The sequence below is a fragment of the Bacillus rossius genome, chromosome 17 (assembly GCF_032445375.1).
Source record: "Bacillus rossius redtenbacheri isolate Brsri chromosome 17, Brsri_v3, whole genome shotgun sequence".
NCBI lineage: Eukaryota > Metazoa > Arthropoda > Insecta > Phasmatodea > Bacillidae > Bacillus > Bacillus rossius.
The window spans coordinates 9,421,663-9,437,832 of record NC_086344.1 but is presented as its reverse complement, the minus strand read 5'-3'; the positions used below and the strand labels follow the sequence as shown (position 1 = coordinate 9,437,832).

The 16,170-nt window shown below is 34.6% G+C and overlaps 1 protein-coding gene across 4 annotated transcripts in view; it reads right to left on the bottom strand.

Annotated features, from left to right (window-relative positions):
- The window catches only part of LOC134541023 (adenylate cyclase type 2-like), a 469,698-nt gene that overhangs the window by 83,168 nt on the left and 370,360 nt on the right, over positions 1–16,170 (bottom strand). For all 4 annotated transcript variants that reach the window (XM_063384159.1, XM_063384162.1, XM_063384160.1 and 1 more), the window contains 2 exons: positions 11,082–11,195; positions 4,802–4,945 (listed from right to left, as the gene is read on the bottom strand). In XM_063384159.1, coding sequence (XP_063240229.1) covers positions 4,802–4,945; positions 11,082–11,195 — 258 coding nt within the window. The remainder of the gene's footprint in view (positions 1–4,801; positions 4,946–11,081; positions 11,196–16,170) is intronic.

Here is a 16,170-nt window from a genome sequence, read left to right as displayed (position 1 = left end):
TGGGTGGTAGGCACGATACCAACAACACAGATACATACAGACATAACAAAACAATACAAAATACAAGACAACAAAACAAAATGATACACACAACATGCAACATTTAACAATTAGTAAATAATTTATTTGCAAATTTTATAATGTAGTAAATAAGAATAACACAAAAAGAAAAACTAATTTGAAACAATATGATTACTAACCACAAGAAAGAAAAAAAAAATTAAGTTAGGAATAGTTGTATTTTTTTAAATTTTATTTTGCTATCTAATTCAGGAAATAACCTTGCATATTTATTGTAATTTTTAGTTATTCTGTTTAATAGATCATTTGTTTTACTTAACGTACAAATTAAAGATTGATTACGACTATTGAAAGTAGGTATTCTAATTCCAGTATTGTGAAGAAAATAGTTACAATTAATTTTATTTTTGTAACAATTGTGTACAAATAATGCATCTAATATTTCTCTTCTTAATGGTAAGGAACCAAGAAGGGAGTGTAAATCTACATTTAGATTAATGTTACTTTTTAGGTTTATAATTTTGATCAGTCTGAATTGTATTTTATCCAATTTGTCACTATCTGATTTATTAATGTTATTCCAAATCAAAGAACAATATTCAAATTTAGATCTCACCAAGGATATATAAAGACTAAGTGTTGAATCTAAATTAGATGCATTAAATGTGATATATTTAATCAACGCTAACATTTTATTAGCATTTGATCTAAGTGTTTCAATATGATTGTGAAAGAATAATTTTGAATCTAGCAAAATACCTAAGTCTCTGACACAGTTTCATTTTGCAATAGTACGATTGTCTAGTTTATATTCAAATACAATAGGATGATATTTTCTTGAGAAGGTTATTGTGGTGGTTTTACTGTAGTTAAGTTTAACGAGATTAGTCTTACACCATGCAACAACAGAAGAAATGTCATGTTGAAGTAAGTGACAGTCATTTAATGAAGTAATTTTTCTATATATTTTTAGGTCATCTGCAAATAACAGACCAACAGAATAATTTAGTGCTTTGGTTATATCATCAATAAAAATGTTGAAAAGAAGGGGAGAAAGGGTACCACCTTGAGGTACTCCAGAGTTTGCCATGTGTAAATCAGATTTAGTTTTATTAATAGAAAAAAAGTATTTCCTATCTTTCAAATAGCTGCCAAACCATTTGATATATTTGTTGCTCAATCCCATAATGGATAATTTGCTGAGTAATACGAATACAGTAGAACCTCGATGATACGTTCCCGTTTCATACATTTTCCCGTGTCATACGCCAATTAATTTTGGTCCCGCCGAAAGTTCTATATTTACAATGGTTTACTTTCCCGGAACATACACTTATAAAATCTTTAATTTCCCGTTTCATACGTTTTTACTAAGCGGAAAAGGCCTAAAATTCACAAATTTTTTTGTTATATTCCTCCTGATAAACTACGTTTTAATGCTTTTATTTTGAAAAACGTTCATTGTTTACCTTTGCAAACGTAAGAAAATAACTTTATCGCACCATAGATATGGATAGTATCGGGAAGACTGTGCACTTCGCTATTAGCATCTATGGCCAGCACCAAGCGAGACTAATGGCGCGAATGATTATGAAAATGGTGCACGCGATTTACCAAGGCACGGATCTCATATTTTGTGCATTCATTAATCTATGAACTGAATATACTTGTTTGTTATTGTTTTCTTACGATCGGATTGTTTTATATTTTACGTTTCTCAAGTTAAAATTTTATTGAAAATTGTTCTGTTGCATAAAGTTGTTTGTAAAATGAAACAAACCAGCAAAAATTTCTGTTTTTATTTTTACAATAGCCTAATTTTTTTATTTCTAATTTAGGCTTGGTGACTTTTCCCCTCTCCAAGAAAGGACTGCTTTACTTGATTATGGACTGTATTTTACATTTCTGGTAGTTTTATTATATGTATATATAATGATGAATTCATATCTTTTATTAATATGATGCAATTATTTACACATTATGTATTTAAGTTTAATCTGACATTGGGCTGGTATGCTAGATTGAAAATTTTTTTTATTATTGCCATTCCCTTTTCATACACTTTCCCGCATCATACACCATTTTTGTGCCCTCCGTTGAAAAGTGTATGACAGGGGTTCTACTGTAAAGGTAATACCAAGGGACACACTTGGTATCACTTAAATATTTTTAGTTTGCTTTATCACATCTTTTTCCAGGGGGAAGTAGTCTATGACTGATTGATGTTCACTGTCCCAGCTGTACCTCGTTATCTTGTGTGTGTCTCTCATTTTCCTTTACCAGCTGTTCCCAACCTTCATTCTGTTTCTTTCACATGGTTCCAGCAACTTCTTACCTTTATTGTTTCTTTGTCTTCACCCTGTGCTTACTAATACTTCCTCAAAACTTTTTCTATCTTTGCCAACTTGTGCGTTAAGGTCTCCCATTATTATCTGCCGTTCTCTGCTCAATCGTTTCTCCAGTTCTTCCTCAAACTTGTCCTTCTCCTCGGCCACACAACCCACTTGTGGTGCATATGCCTGGAGCACCGCCAGTCTCTTTCTTTTATCAAACAATACAAATTTTATAATCCCATCTCCAATACCCTCTACCATCCTTCCTTCACTACCAGGCCTACTCCATTCCTCCTTCCCCCATCATGTCCCATCCAGTACAGCTTATAACCATCCCTCAGTCCCATCTGCCCACTACCTCTCCACTTCATTTCACTCCGGCCAAAAAATCTATCCTCCCAGTAGTGTTCCAATATTCAATGTCCCTAAACGTAGCTGGGATCATTTTCCAATTTTATCCATCTGGCATCTCACTTTACTTTCTTGAGTATGTGTACATAATAATGGTAAATTTAATTTAGGTAACAGCTTTCATAAAGCAAATTTTAGCACATTACACAATAAATGTAATAGCTGCTACAAAATAAAATATCAGGTCAATAAAACAACAGTTATATTCCTCTATTTTCTATTAAAGTACAGAATTCCTTCAGAGAGTAGGCAGGATGATCCATAAGAATTTGTTTTACTCTCTTTTAGAATACTGGTAAACTGTTTGTGTTTGTTATTTTCTGTGTTAATAAGTTTGTAAGTTTTATGCCCAAGTATTTTAGACCAGTCTCATGTTGCCTGGTGTTACGTTCTTCTGTCCTCAATTTTATAGTATTTCGGGTGTTACGTGTCAAACCTGCTAAAATAAAGTTTTTTTTCCCCCTGAGAATGCTGATTGGTGTGGAAAAAATCTTTAGCATTTTTGATACACATTTTTGATACAATGAAGAGATGAGAGGTAAAAACTACAGGTGCATGTTGACTTATGAAAAAACAGCTTGCAAGCAAATCACCTATAACGAAAGCAGTGAAATGCATGTCTGCTTGGTAACTTATTCTGTAGGGATCGCAGCACTACTGCGTGTTTTAAGTGTTTCATTGGCAACAATGACTGTCAAAAATAAGTGAAGTACCACGAAATGGATTATAAATTGAACACTAATGGCAGTCATAGCTAAGATTGTAAATAATCTGGGAAAATAGAATTAATATGTTTTAGACATTTTTTGAAACACTGCAAGAGGTTTCTAAATATAAAAGAATACTATCTTACCTGTAAAATATTACCCAAAAATAAATAGTAAAATAATTTTTAAAAATTTATTATGTTCAACTAATCTAGAGAAGATCTTTGTGTTTGTCTTGAGTTCAGATGTGGTGTAGGACACAAGCCTATGAAATCTTGTCGTCGTAGCCTTGTAATTGCACTCGCACGCACAAAAACTTAAACGTATGCTTGAAAGCTACTCTCACACGACAAGGGTTTCGACCATACTGATTTCCGTTTTAAATTTCCTGATGTCACTAGGTAAATACTGAGATGGTGTCTTACAGCAGGCCACAGCAAACTCCTTTCCCCACGTCTAATACTGTTTTTTTTTATTAAAAAATAATAATCCCCTGGTCTCTACATGATGATATTAAAAATTAAATATCTTTGACTGACCAATGTGTGTTTGTCTTAATGGTGAATTAAAGGAATACAGCGCAGAAAAGGCTCTTTGACCAGGCATGTTCGGGAAAACAGCAGTGCTGGATTAATGATTATCAAACGTTGATATAATTTTAACGTGAATACCAAAGAAAAATTAATGCAAAGAACAATAATACTGTAAACTATCTGTAATCAGCTGCTATATGACAAGAAAAAATAATAATAAATGTTACTGTTTAAAAATGTCTCTGATATTATGTTGCACCCATTATCAAGATCTCTTCTTCAAAAAATTAATGATAAAAGTTCTGCATAGTGTATTCCAGTTGATCCCTTGATCCTGATGGTATGATCCTGAATACAATATTCGTGTGGTACATGATGCTTGCTGTTTTAATTTAGTACGTCAAAAGATCTTGGACATAAAAAAAACTTGTTATTGAACAATATAGAATTATGATTGTACGTTAAATTTAAAATTTTTTTCATAAGACCGGATATAATTTGTTTGGCCAGTATCTTTTTACGAACTAAATTAAAACAGCAAGCATCATGTACCAAAGGATAGATTAGACAGGATTATGCCATCAGGATCAAGGGATAAACTTGGATACATGATATGGAACGATGAGCAAAATAGTTTATGTATTATGCACAAATGTATGAGTTCTGAAGAGTTAAAGCGGCATTGGTGGTCGAAAAATGCCAGAATACACCCGAAAACATCTGAGCGCGAGCAGATCACGGGACACAGAGCGCCGACTGCATGCGTGTGTGCGTGAGTGAAGTGGGTAATACTTGCTGTAAAGAGCTGTGGGTTCACCGACCAAATGCCGTACGTGTACACGGCGAAGATGGACACGCACACCACCAGCTTCAGCAGGAAGTGTATCCTGAGGAACATGAAGCTGACGATCATCACCAGCATGCATGACTCGGTGACGTTCTGCAAGCACGCCAACCACGTCGACACAAATACTCCTCCCAGGTGTGAGTACACACAAGCTGGAACCACAACAGTGCGACGCGAACATTTCTAACAGATTATAGTCGACACATCTATGAATGCAGCACAATAAACATGGCGAATGCAACAGATTTCCTGATTACAAATAATTTCTATTTCCATCGTGACGCTAGCTCTGCATTATTTAAATGTGTGAAAATTTTGTTTTCAAAAGACACTTAAACGAGTGCATTGGCAATACCATAATATTCTTGTATTTTTAACTGCATATTTATCTGTGAAATCTCTGAAATCCATACAAAAACCTACTTATTTTGATGGATGTTGTATGTTTGGTGCATATGTAACAGCAAGAAACATATGATATATGATAGTTTATTTTTGGTTTTCGCGTAGGTAAAAACTGTATGTTCACAATACCGTAATATTTTTGTTGCAATTTGCCATCATCGCAATGCTCCATCGTACTGTTGTGATCCCAGCAACAAACAGTGAAAGTACATCTTGGAAGATAAAAGAGTTCTACCACTGAGTAGACCAGATTTTAAGGTTTTATTTTTACATGCTTTATATTAGCTTCACCTGTATGTTTGTTTGTCTGTCCGTCTGTAACTCTTTCTGTGGCCGTCAGGGCCACGTTTAACCTTGTAATTAAATTTGGCTTTAATGAGGTTAATAGCTTTAAGTTTTATATAGTTTTATTTTACGTATTTTTACGTTTTTATTTTTTATTTGATGTTAATTCATCTCTTTAAATAATGGTTGTGACTGTTAATATTTTATTTTAAGCTAAGCGCTTTATTTTGTAACTATGGATTGGTAATTACGTGATATCGATTGTGTTTCGCTTGAATTCCACTTGGTGCGCTACCGACGGTTTGGCAATGACGTCACCGACGCGGCCGGCCGGGAGTAAGGGGTATCAGCTGGAAGCGAGGACTTTTCGCGAGACTCGTGCGGAGAACGGAGCATGTGACGGCGGACTGAAGAGCCGGGCGGCAGCGGGCGGCTATGGGCAGGGTCAGCATGGAGACACCACGCAGGACGACAGGGCAAGGGATTGCCCGGCGATGCACTCTTCGTACAAGGTAAAAAGAGGCAGCTGCATTGAGTTTTTTTCCTCGTGGTGTTAAACCAACTGTTGCAAAGATCGTAATTTGATTTTATGCCCATGCTGAACTTTTCTACTTTGGACGGAACTTTTGCACCCTTTTGTGAGAAGAGGCCCATTTTTTTTAATGTCACACATTGGTGATGTGATGACGTGTTTTTGTTAACGGTCGCCCGTTTGCCTGTTTTGTGGGACACGAAAGTGTTTTTAAAATAATGTGGCGTTTGGAAAATTGTAGCAACGTTTTGAGACTTTGGCGAAATTAGCGTATTTTCAATTGGACTTTACTAATCCTAATGACTTTCTGCAGTATTATAGAGTGCATACGAGGGAGTTTTGCCGCACGCACGGACTGAAGTTAGTGCGTAATTTATTAATTTTTATGGAACAGTATGTCGGCGAGGCATTAGACTGTCTAGTTTATTGAAGAAGGTCAGCGAGCTGGCGGACGTCTAGAATGTTAACATAATGGCAAGCTTGTAGTGACAAATTATTTCAAGAGAACAATTAACGAGAGCTGAGAAATACGTTTAATTCTTGTTTTTGTATTAGAACGTTTTATGTAGAATTTTATATAGTATTTTATATAGATTTATATATTTTTTTATAATTGGTATTAAGGTAGGCCATCTTACATTAACCTTTTTTTGTGGCCACACCTCACGACCTTCGTTGTGATCATTTAATTATTAGTAAGGCCGTTGTTAATATTTACATACATATATATATATATTTGTTACCATCATTATTTATTTTTTTATAATATTTAATCTGTAATGAGTATTTTTGAGAATGGGTTAAGACACTGCCATTATTACTGCCTTTTTTTTTTTGTAACCAAACGTGTATTGTTATATTGTTATAGTAAATGTTAATTTTTGAAAATTATTTTTTTTTTTAATAGTAATTACCCAAAGTCTTGCCTTTATTTGGAATTACGTTTGCTCTGCTTTGTATGCTTTAAATTTTTGGCCTGACCCCTGGGCATTGGTATGGGGAATTTTTTATTGTGTTGCCTTTCATACCTTTTCATAAGTTTTGGAATTTCCCTTCGCGCCCAGAGTGGGTCGGGGCTACTCTTCCGAGTTAGTAGGAAGATGGGTTTCATTTCGACTAAGAGTGAGTGGCTCATCACTGTAAAATGTCCCACCAATTTCATTATGTTCGTTAGCCGAGCGGTCTAAGGTGCGCAACTTCTGTGACATCAGCTTTCGGATTCAGCGATCGTGGGTTCTACTCCCGGCCACGCCGAAAAAAAATTTTTTTTCCGGTAAATTCTAAGATTATATCCATACATCTAACTGTAAATGATTCGGAGAGACTTTACCATTTCTTTGTGATGTTGCAACTCCAAATAGTTATCTCAGATGGTAATAGGTAGTGTCGGTAACTCATTTCCCTATGATAATTATACATAAATATAGTTTAAAAAACTAAAAACACATGCTTTTAAAGAATATCAAACTAAAAAGTTAAAAATAAATATAGTTTAAAAAATTAAGAAACATGATTTTAAAGATAATCAAACTAAAAAGTAAAAAATAATTTTAAAATTTAATTTATGACAATAGTATATAAGCAATACTAGTATAAATAAGAAAAAAGCATGGGGCGCTTAATATACAAAAAATATGGCACAAAGCGCCTCAAGCTTTTTTCTCATTTATACTATTATTGCTTATATACTATTGTCATAAATTAAATTTTAAAATTATTTTTAACTTTTTAGTTTGATAATCTTTAAAAGCATGTTTCTTTAGTTTTTTAAACTATATTTATTAGGTTGATATCTTGTTTGGTTTTTTAAAGAGATTTCTGTGTTATAATTTTTATTTTTTTACATTTTGTTTGTATATAAAGAGATAAATATGTAAAGATATAAAGAGTAAGAATTGTTTTCAAACCATTTGGTCCAAGTATTTTGGTACAAACTTCAAGATAAATAATAATGTTCATTGAATTTTATAAATGATTTTTTAAATTTAATTTGAGTTAACAATTGTTTAAATGCTTCATTATTTTTTTTACATTTTGATGCTATATGGAAACATGGTGTTTGTTTATCTTGTATTTTGTAGTTATTTCAGTTTTGCTGCAATTCACCACAAAATCTTATTTTTACCAATGAACTTGTAAGATGAGAACTTTAAGCAATTTTCCAATCGAATCATTAATAAAATCACTAACTAAAAACTGCTTATCAAACCACAGTACATCACCAAATTTGAAGCCAAATGAAATAGTTCAATGCTGACTTGAGTATTCACACAAAAAGCTACTACAGAGGAACCTGATAATAAAGTACCTCTTTTTCTTTTCTTTTTAAGAATTTTTTTCAAATCTCTACAAGATGTTTTACATTTAGTAACAGTATAATGTACATCCATTATTTAGTGCCATTTTTTTTTTAAGTGTGTTGTAAAGAGTTTTGACTGTATTATCAATTAAAGTATTGAACAGATTTTTCCCTCAAGAGGTAATAAGTTGCAAAAATTATTTTCTGAAGTATTTTATATTTTATCACTTTATGCTTGTTTTGATGAATATTTTACGGTATTTACGATCATCCACCAATAATTCAGTTACAGTAAAATCTTTTTGTTGCGACCCCATTTATTGCGACCACCTCTCTATTACAACCCGATTTCGAGGAATCATGAAAAAATTGCTGAAAATCCGAAGAAAATCGGACAGAAGATAAGTTTCTTGTGGTGAGTAGCGTGTTACTGCGTTTCTCTTGCCGAGTGCCGTCTTGTTTTAACTGCTGCAGTGATGTTTATTTTGACAGCTCAAGCAATTATCTTTTCCCGTGGGTTGATAGAAAAAGGTCGCTTCTCCCAGCAAAAAAAAAAAAAAAAAAAAAAAAAAAGCTACGCCACTTATTCCCCACGAAGGAAACACACAGGCTGCCGTCTGTCTCCCCTGCATTTATCTTTCTTCTAACATTCCACGTCTCGCCTCTCGCGCGAGCAATAACGCAGCGACCACGCATTGGGCCGTTTTATGCTTTGTTTGGCGACAGCAGCTTGAATTTATTCGGTACAGTAGAATCCCGCCGATGTGACCCCCCTCTGATGCGTCCATTCCGTTTACATATACGACCGTTTTTTTGAGATACAGTGAAAAATTTGAGCAGAGAAAGTCGAAAATTTAAGTAAAATCGGCTGAAAAACAAGTCTGTTACACTTTGTTGGGCGCTATGTGTTCACGTTTATCGTGGCGAGAGCTGGACTGTCAACGCGGCAGTGTCTAGCCAAGTTCGGCGCGTCCACTATCGCACGAAAAGCCGTCTCAGCTGTCATGTTATCTTACCCGCCCCGCATGAAAAGCCGCTGTGGTAGCTTCTGCGAGAGCGTAAGAAACTCGTCCGGCCAGCATCCTCCTCCCCTCCCACACCGCGTGTGACAAAAGACAGGTTGTATAGTCCATTCTCGGTAAAATAAATATTTTAATGGGCTTATACGACTGTCCTTCGCCGTTAATAAATACTTTATAAGTTTAAGTTATTATGATACAATTTGTTTATTAATCACACAGAAGTTTCTGCTGAAAAATCACTAATACCTCGAATTTTATTGAATAGAAAAATTTAGCAGGGCCGTAAATATATTTATTTTACTGCATAGTTACTTTTCCATATGCATCCCAACGTGTTTTTTTTTCTTCTTTTTTTTACGCTGCGAATGGACGTGGGAAAGATAATTGCTTGAGCTGTCAAAATAAACATCGCTGACGGCAAGGGCGGGAGCGCATCCTGTCGGTCTGTCGCTGTGATTATCTACTCCAAAAACATGTCACAGCATTTCAGGATAGCATTGTTCTTATATCGTTCGTTTATAGCCGAATGTTTTCTACCTAATCCACACAAGTTCCTTCGCCACGTTTTGAACGAAAATAACCACCAGCCGGCTAGCATAGCCGAACTCAGGTGATGCGAATTCCTTTAGCGCGAGTATTTTATGTATTTGGATCTATTTAGTGGGGGGGGGGGGGGGGGGGGGGGGAAGTTGGCCCGAATTCTCTATTGCGACCATTCCGTTTATAAGTCTGTTTTTCCGGAAACCGTGAGAGGTCGCATCAGCGGGATCCTACATTCCTTTTCATAGGACCCTTGCTATTAAAATACATTTATATTTAAGTTTGAAAGCTTGTAAATTCCTTGCCAGAGATGACTAAACTCGAACTTGGTGTGAAAAGTGACATATTGTCTGGGAGGGATGAGCTATCCTTGAAGAATGTGTACCGAGGGGAGGGAGGGGTGAGCTTATGCGTCATGAAGCCGCTGCCGCCAGCCAGCCGGGCGAGCTTAGTGTGCGCCCACTCGCGTTGCAGAACCTACTGCTGCCATATTTTTAAAGGAAATGTCCCATTATTTTTTTGTTATTCTTACATGAACATTATTGGAAGTAAAGCCGACACAAAAATACGCTGTGTGTTAAAATTAACAGATTTTAATGATCTTTCTTTTTTTTTTTTTTTTTAATTTTTTTCAAATTTTCACATTTTGGTCAAAATGTCCAATTTTTTACGGTTCCCGAGAATGTATTCGTAAAATCACTGCTTCGTTAAATCCGGGGTTCGTGACATCGGGGTAATAGTGTATTTAACTACGGGAAGCAGAAAACGTACATGTAAACTAACCGGTAAAAATAAACTGTCTTTTGACATATTTTCTTTAGAGGTGGCATGTAGGGCGACGGACTTGTCATGAAGGTTGAAGTGGGTTTAAAGCGAAGCCGTCTAGCATTGTGAGTGACAGCATCCTGCCATTGTACGGCTGGTTTCTTAACGAGTAGCGGTATTCTGGGGGGGGGTTTGAAATGAACTGAAAATTACGGAAAACATCTATTACGACCCCCCCTCTATTACGACCCTATTCCTGGGAACCGTGAGGGGTAATTTCAGAGAAGTTTGACTGTACCTACTTTAATCTGTTGTTGTGTTGACATGAACCCTAATTACTGAAAATGTGCTTCAAGTAAAGAAACCGAACACAATACTAACCCAAGGAGCAAGACACTCTTCCAGCCAATGACTTTCCATCAACACAGTTGCATTTAACTGCCCGGTCATGTTATAAGCCTTTTTATTCCTTTCCAGATCCATGCTACATTCTACCTGAAACAAAAAAAAAAGTTATTCTGTAAAACACTTTGTTCGATTCGTTACATTTTGGTAACAGATACTGGCTGTTTCCAAATACATATGTACCTTCTTTAATGACACTTAATTAGCCTAAAAATTCCTTGTAATAGCATCTAACGGATGTCAGCCTATTATGTTGACCTAACGAATAGTTGCAAGGATCCTTACAGAATCACTGATACAGCCTTTCGTGAAAGGATATGTCACTTGGTCATTTCATGCATTCTTGTACCGCTCGCATTAGAAGAAATGTGATGATAGTTGTAAGTTGAACCAGCTGTTCACATTTTTTCCTTGTATTTTTATTATTGAAACCTGATAAATTTGGAACACGTAAAACTTAAAAAATTTCTTGGAAACAGATTGCAAAGAAATTGTTAAGACAAACAAATCACAACTGACAATGTTTGGTAAATATGTATTGTACGGATTAGCGCCAAAAAAATCGTACAAATATGAAATAACTTTCATTATATGCTCTTTTACGTCCTCTTTTCAAAACCGCCTGCGGAGATTAAAAATTCCAATTACTTTTGGAGATATCGCCGTTCTTATTTTGCAATACAAGCCCTATGTAATCATTCAACAGACGCCATTTTATATTTTGCCGTGTGTGCGTGAATGCCTAAATAACAGAAATTTTCCATTAGGTAAGGTTAGTTACATGATAAATACTTCAAAATAAACGGAAATTAAAAATAATATCAATTAATTTTACTTGTATAGTTTTAAGTATTTATAATGTAACTGACCTGACCTAACAAAACGGGACAAAGGTAGATTAGGTCAGGTCAGCTACAGTATCAATACTTTGAAACTGAATGGACATTAAAAATAATAAAAATTAATTTTAATGGTTGTTTAGTTTTAAAGTATTTACAATGTAGCTGACCTGACCTAACAAACCCGGAAAAAGGATGAACAGTAGGAACTCACGTAATTTTCTTTTTACGTGATGTAGTCGTTCAACTACGTCGCGAAAAAAAAAAATCATACTTGTAAACAAGCAACAATGGTGAACGCGGGAAGCCTACGATTCACTCATCCTTCTGGACATACCCGAATACTCACGTTGGCAAGCCTTCTTTCAACAGACGAGAGGAACGCCCGATCGTGCATCTTCTGTTTTTTTTATTTTTTTTATTGTAAATAAATATGCAACTCATGAAAACTAATGGTCAATTAGGTTATGTTAGTTACATTATAAATACAGTAAAACCCCTTATTTGCACTTTTCAAGGAACCCCAAGGAAAAAGTGTAAATTGCGGGAAAGTGTAAATTGTGGGAAAGCACTTTTATTGGCAGTTAATGCTAAATTTTAGCTTAAAAAAATGTATCAGCATTTACCTATTTTTAATTATTGTGTTTAAAGTACTAACAGGAATATTCAGTTCCTTGGCCAAAACCACTCGGGTACCCACATGCTTGTCAAACTTCTCAATAATTTTAATTTTATCTTCAATAGATAAAGTATTTCGTGGAACTTTATACCTATCCATCTTCAATCAAAATCTTGCCATAAATAATATTGTGAACGATAAAAAAACACGTGCTAACCAAAACGGACGTTGACTAATGTAAACAATGAAAGCCATCATAGATATGTACTGTACATAATGCAGCACTACTAAATATACGTACTGTGTATGAGCGCTTTCCGGTAGTATCGATAGCTCAGCGCTTCGGACTATGCTCTGCTACGAGAGTGCTCTATGACACCATAAATAAAACCGTTTGTGGTTCTGCTACGAAAGTTCTCTATGGCAGCAAAGATTAAAACGTTAGTAGAGGAGAGGCACCATAGAACTTGTCGATACATCAAAACGAAAGGTTACAGACAATAGGCGAACTACTTCAAACTTTTCACATCTATGACTAACGTGACGAGTATTTACATTTTTACCGTGTTTTGAAACGTACATTCCGGGTTTTTTGGTTACGTAGCGGTGTAATTTCAGGGAAAATGCAACACGAAAGTTAATGTTCAATAAAACGGACCTACATAAAATGACGTTATTTGCGGGAAAACGTAAATAACGAGAACGTAAATACGAGGTTTTACTGTACTTCAAAACATTGTGGATGGTTGATTTGGTTAGGATAGCTACATTAAAAATACTGTGAAATCATGTAAACGGTTTCCTAGCGCTGGATAGCTACATATTAAAAATTTATTTGCTAAGCAACCATAAAATGATTTTACAGTTTTTTTAATGTAGCTATACTTACCTAATATAACCAACCATCCACAGTGTTTTAAAGTATTTTTAATTACTTCTTGCTAATTTTAAGAAAAGAAGGCTTGCCAACGTAAGTATTCGGGTATGTCCAGAAGGATGTGTGAATCGTAGGCTTCCCGCTGAAACGCCGCATGTGCACAACATGAAAATTAAAAAATTTCATATCTCCTAAAGTATTTGGAATTTCTGATCTCCGCCGGGTTTAATGAAAAGTGGAAGTTAAAGAGCACAGAATAAAGGTATTTTCGGATTTTTAATTTTTTTTTTTTAAAAAAATCGCCAAAAAATGAATATTAAAAAATTCGATATCTCCAAAAGTAATTGGAATTTTTTATCTCCGCAGGCGGTTCTGAAAAGAGGACGTAAGATAGCATATAATGAAAGTTATTTCATATTTGTACAATTTTTTTTGGCGCTAATCCGTACAATACATATTTACCCAATGTTTTTCTTTGTTGATAGACAGGGTTGTGTTAGTGCCGACAAAATTTTAATAGACTTTGATGACTGGTTTCTCACCAAATGCAGCCTTTAAACATTTAAGGATCCTATAATTAAGAATGCATCAGTAAAGTATTCAGAAACAGCCAATGTCTGAAATACATTGCACATAGATAAAACCAACTACAGTAAAATCAAGAGATTTTGATCACTATGATATAAATTTGAAATAGAGATTGTTATCTTACCATAAACATGGCACTCTTTACATTAAAAGTGAGTATTTATGGTGTAATGTTTAGGACAGTTTGACAGCTAATAATTACAGACAAGATTTCAAGGTTTTTATTTTTAAGCCAATTTAGTTTTTTTTAAATAGGAGATTTTGGTTTTATTGTTTTATTTTTTTTTTTATGAATTCTGTAGGGATGTGCGAAAGTGACTTTATCCACACGAAATGAAAGTGAAAGAAAATTTATCAAGTTTCGCGAAAGTGAAATAAAAATGAATTTTTCTATGAGATAAATATATTCTTAACGAAAGTTAAGCGAAATTTTTTAATTAACAAAGAAAAAAAGTGCCCCAAAATTTGCTCTTCAGTAATAAATTCTATTACATAAATCATTTTGGTACCTTTTGATGTATATATAAATATTACTATTTAATATAATCAACATCCGCCCTAGACCACACAACACAGCCCCATGTCACTCGTAAATTTTAAGAATCAATCCAGATCTTTCAGCGCACAGACTATTTCCTTTACAGTCGTAATGTCGCAGTCTATGATAATATATTTATTCGTGCATGGCACTGATGAAAAAATACGTGAATACTGCGGAACGGCCGCCATCTTGCACCACTGTCACACATGGCTAGCTCAAGAAGCTGTAAACCAGGCAAGGGACATGGTCAAAACAAAACATAACAAATGGTTGCTGCCAAGTGGTCATTACATGCAGTGACTTGACCTTTTTGTCTAATTGGCTGTATATTATGAGGATTTTATATGCCAGTCAGAGTATGTAAAATTTAAATAAAGCAGACGACAATGTTTTTGTTTGGCTGTGCGCGAATAAAAGTAGGTACGTTCTTTGTTTATGTGTATACGGTAAATACTAAATAGTGTACTAACAGTTCTGGAATGTATGTTTTACTAATATAGTACCTACACTACTGTTTGAAAGCAAATGAATCAGGTAATTTTTCAAATATTGCATGATTTTGTTTTGATACCTAGGCCTACTGTAATCACGGTTAAATTTTGTTTACTTTATCTGCCATGTTTGTTCAAATTATGATTTTACCGTATTTTCATTAACGTGAGTTTTTTTCATCACCCCGTAAATTAATCTTAATGGAAATCTTTTTTCTAATTAATGTCTTTATATGATTTGCATATGTTATTACATTATTAGTAATAACAAGCAAATCATATAAAGACATTACAGTAGAATCTCAGTGCTAAGTACTTACAGGTACCTCAAGTTTTTGTACTTAGTACTGAAACATGCATACATATCTTTACAAAGAGAAAAAAATATATAAAAAAAATAGCTACAGGAGAGCCGCAATGCCATATGTATTCGCAACTGCGACTTGCGGTTTTCCCCTTGTCTAGTTCTCTGAGTATATCCACTTTTTCCTTAAGCGTGAATTGCTTTCGTTTCTTTTTTATCTCCAGGATCATTCATATTGTAGCACAAATACAATGCGGTGTCTAAATAACGTAACTTGAAAATAAACTCAACAATAACAATAAACAATCCCGGCACAGACATCAAACAGTATTTTTAGCGAAGCGTAACACTTTTGTCTAAATAATTAATACTTCTCTCAAACCTCCGTCTTTCGATGTATCGAATGGTGTTGTGTTGCTCACGTCGCATACTACGTACGGTATAATCTATGGTTGTGCGCGCAACTGTTTGTTAACTTTGTTTTGAGAATTTAGAGGTTAGAAAATACGTTGCGGTGGTATTTGTGTATCTTTGTTCTACTACATTAATCATTTAGCTGGAAATTTATTTACCAGTTTAAGTAAATTTTGGTGTAGTAATACCACGCTACTAGTAGAATTTATACGTTATTGTGAAAATATGATACTTTAAACTGAAACCGTTTTGCATGGCGAAGATATGATTTTTGGCGGGGACTTAAAAAAAAGTACATTTTAATTAAATTACGATTTCTTTTTCAACTAGAACAAACTAACTTCGGTAAGCTATTGAACTTTCGTTTGGCTCGAAATATTTCGCTAAAAACG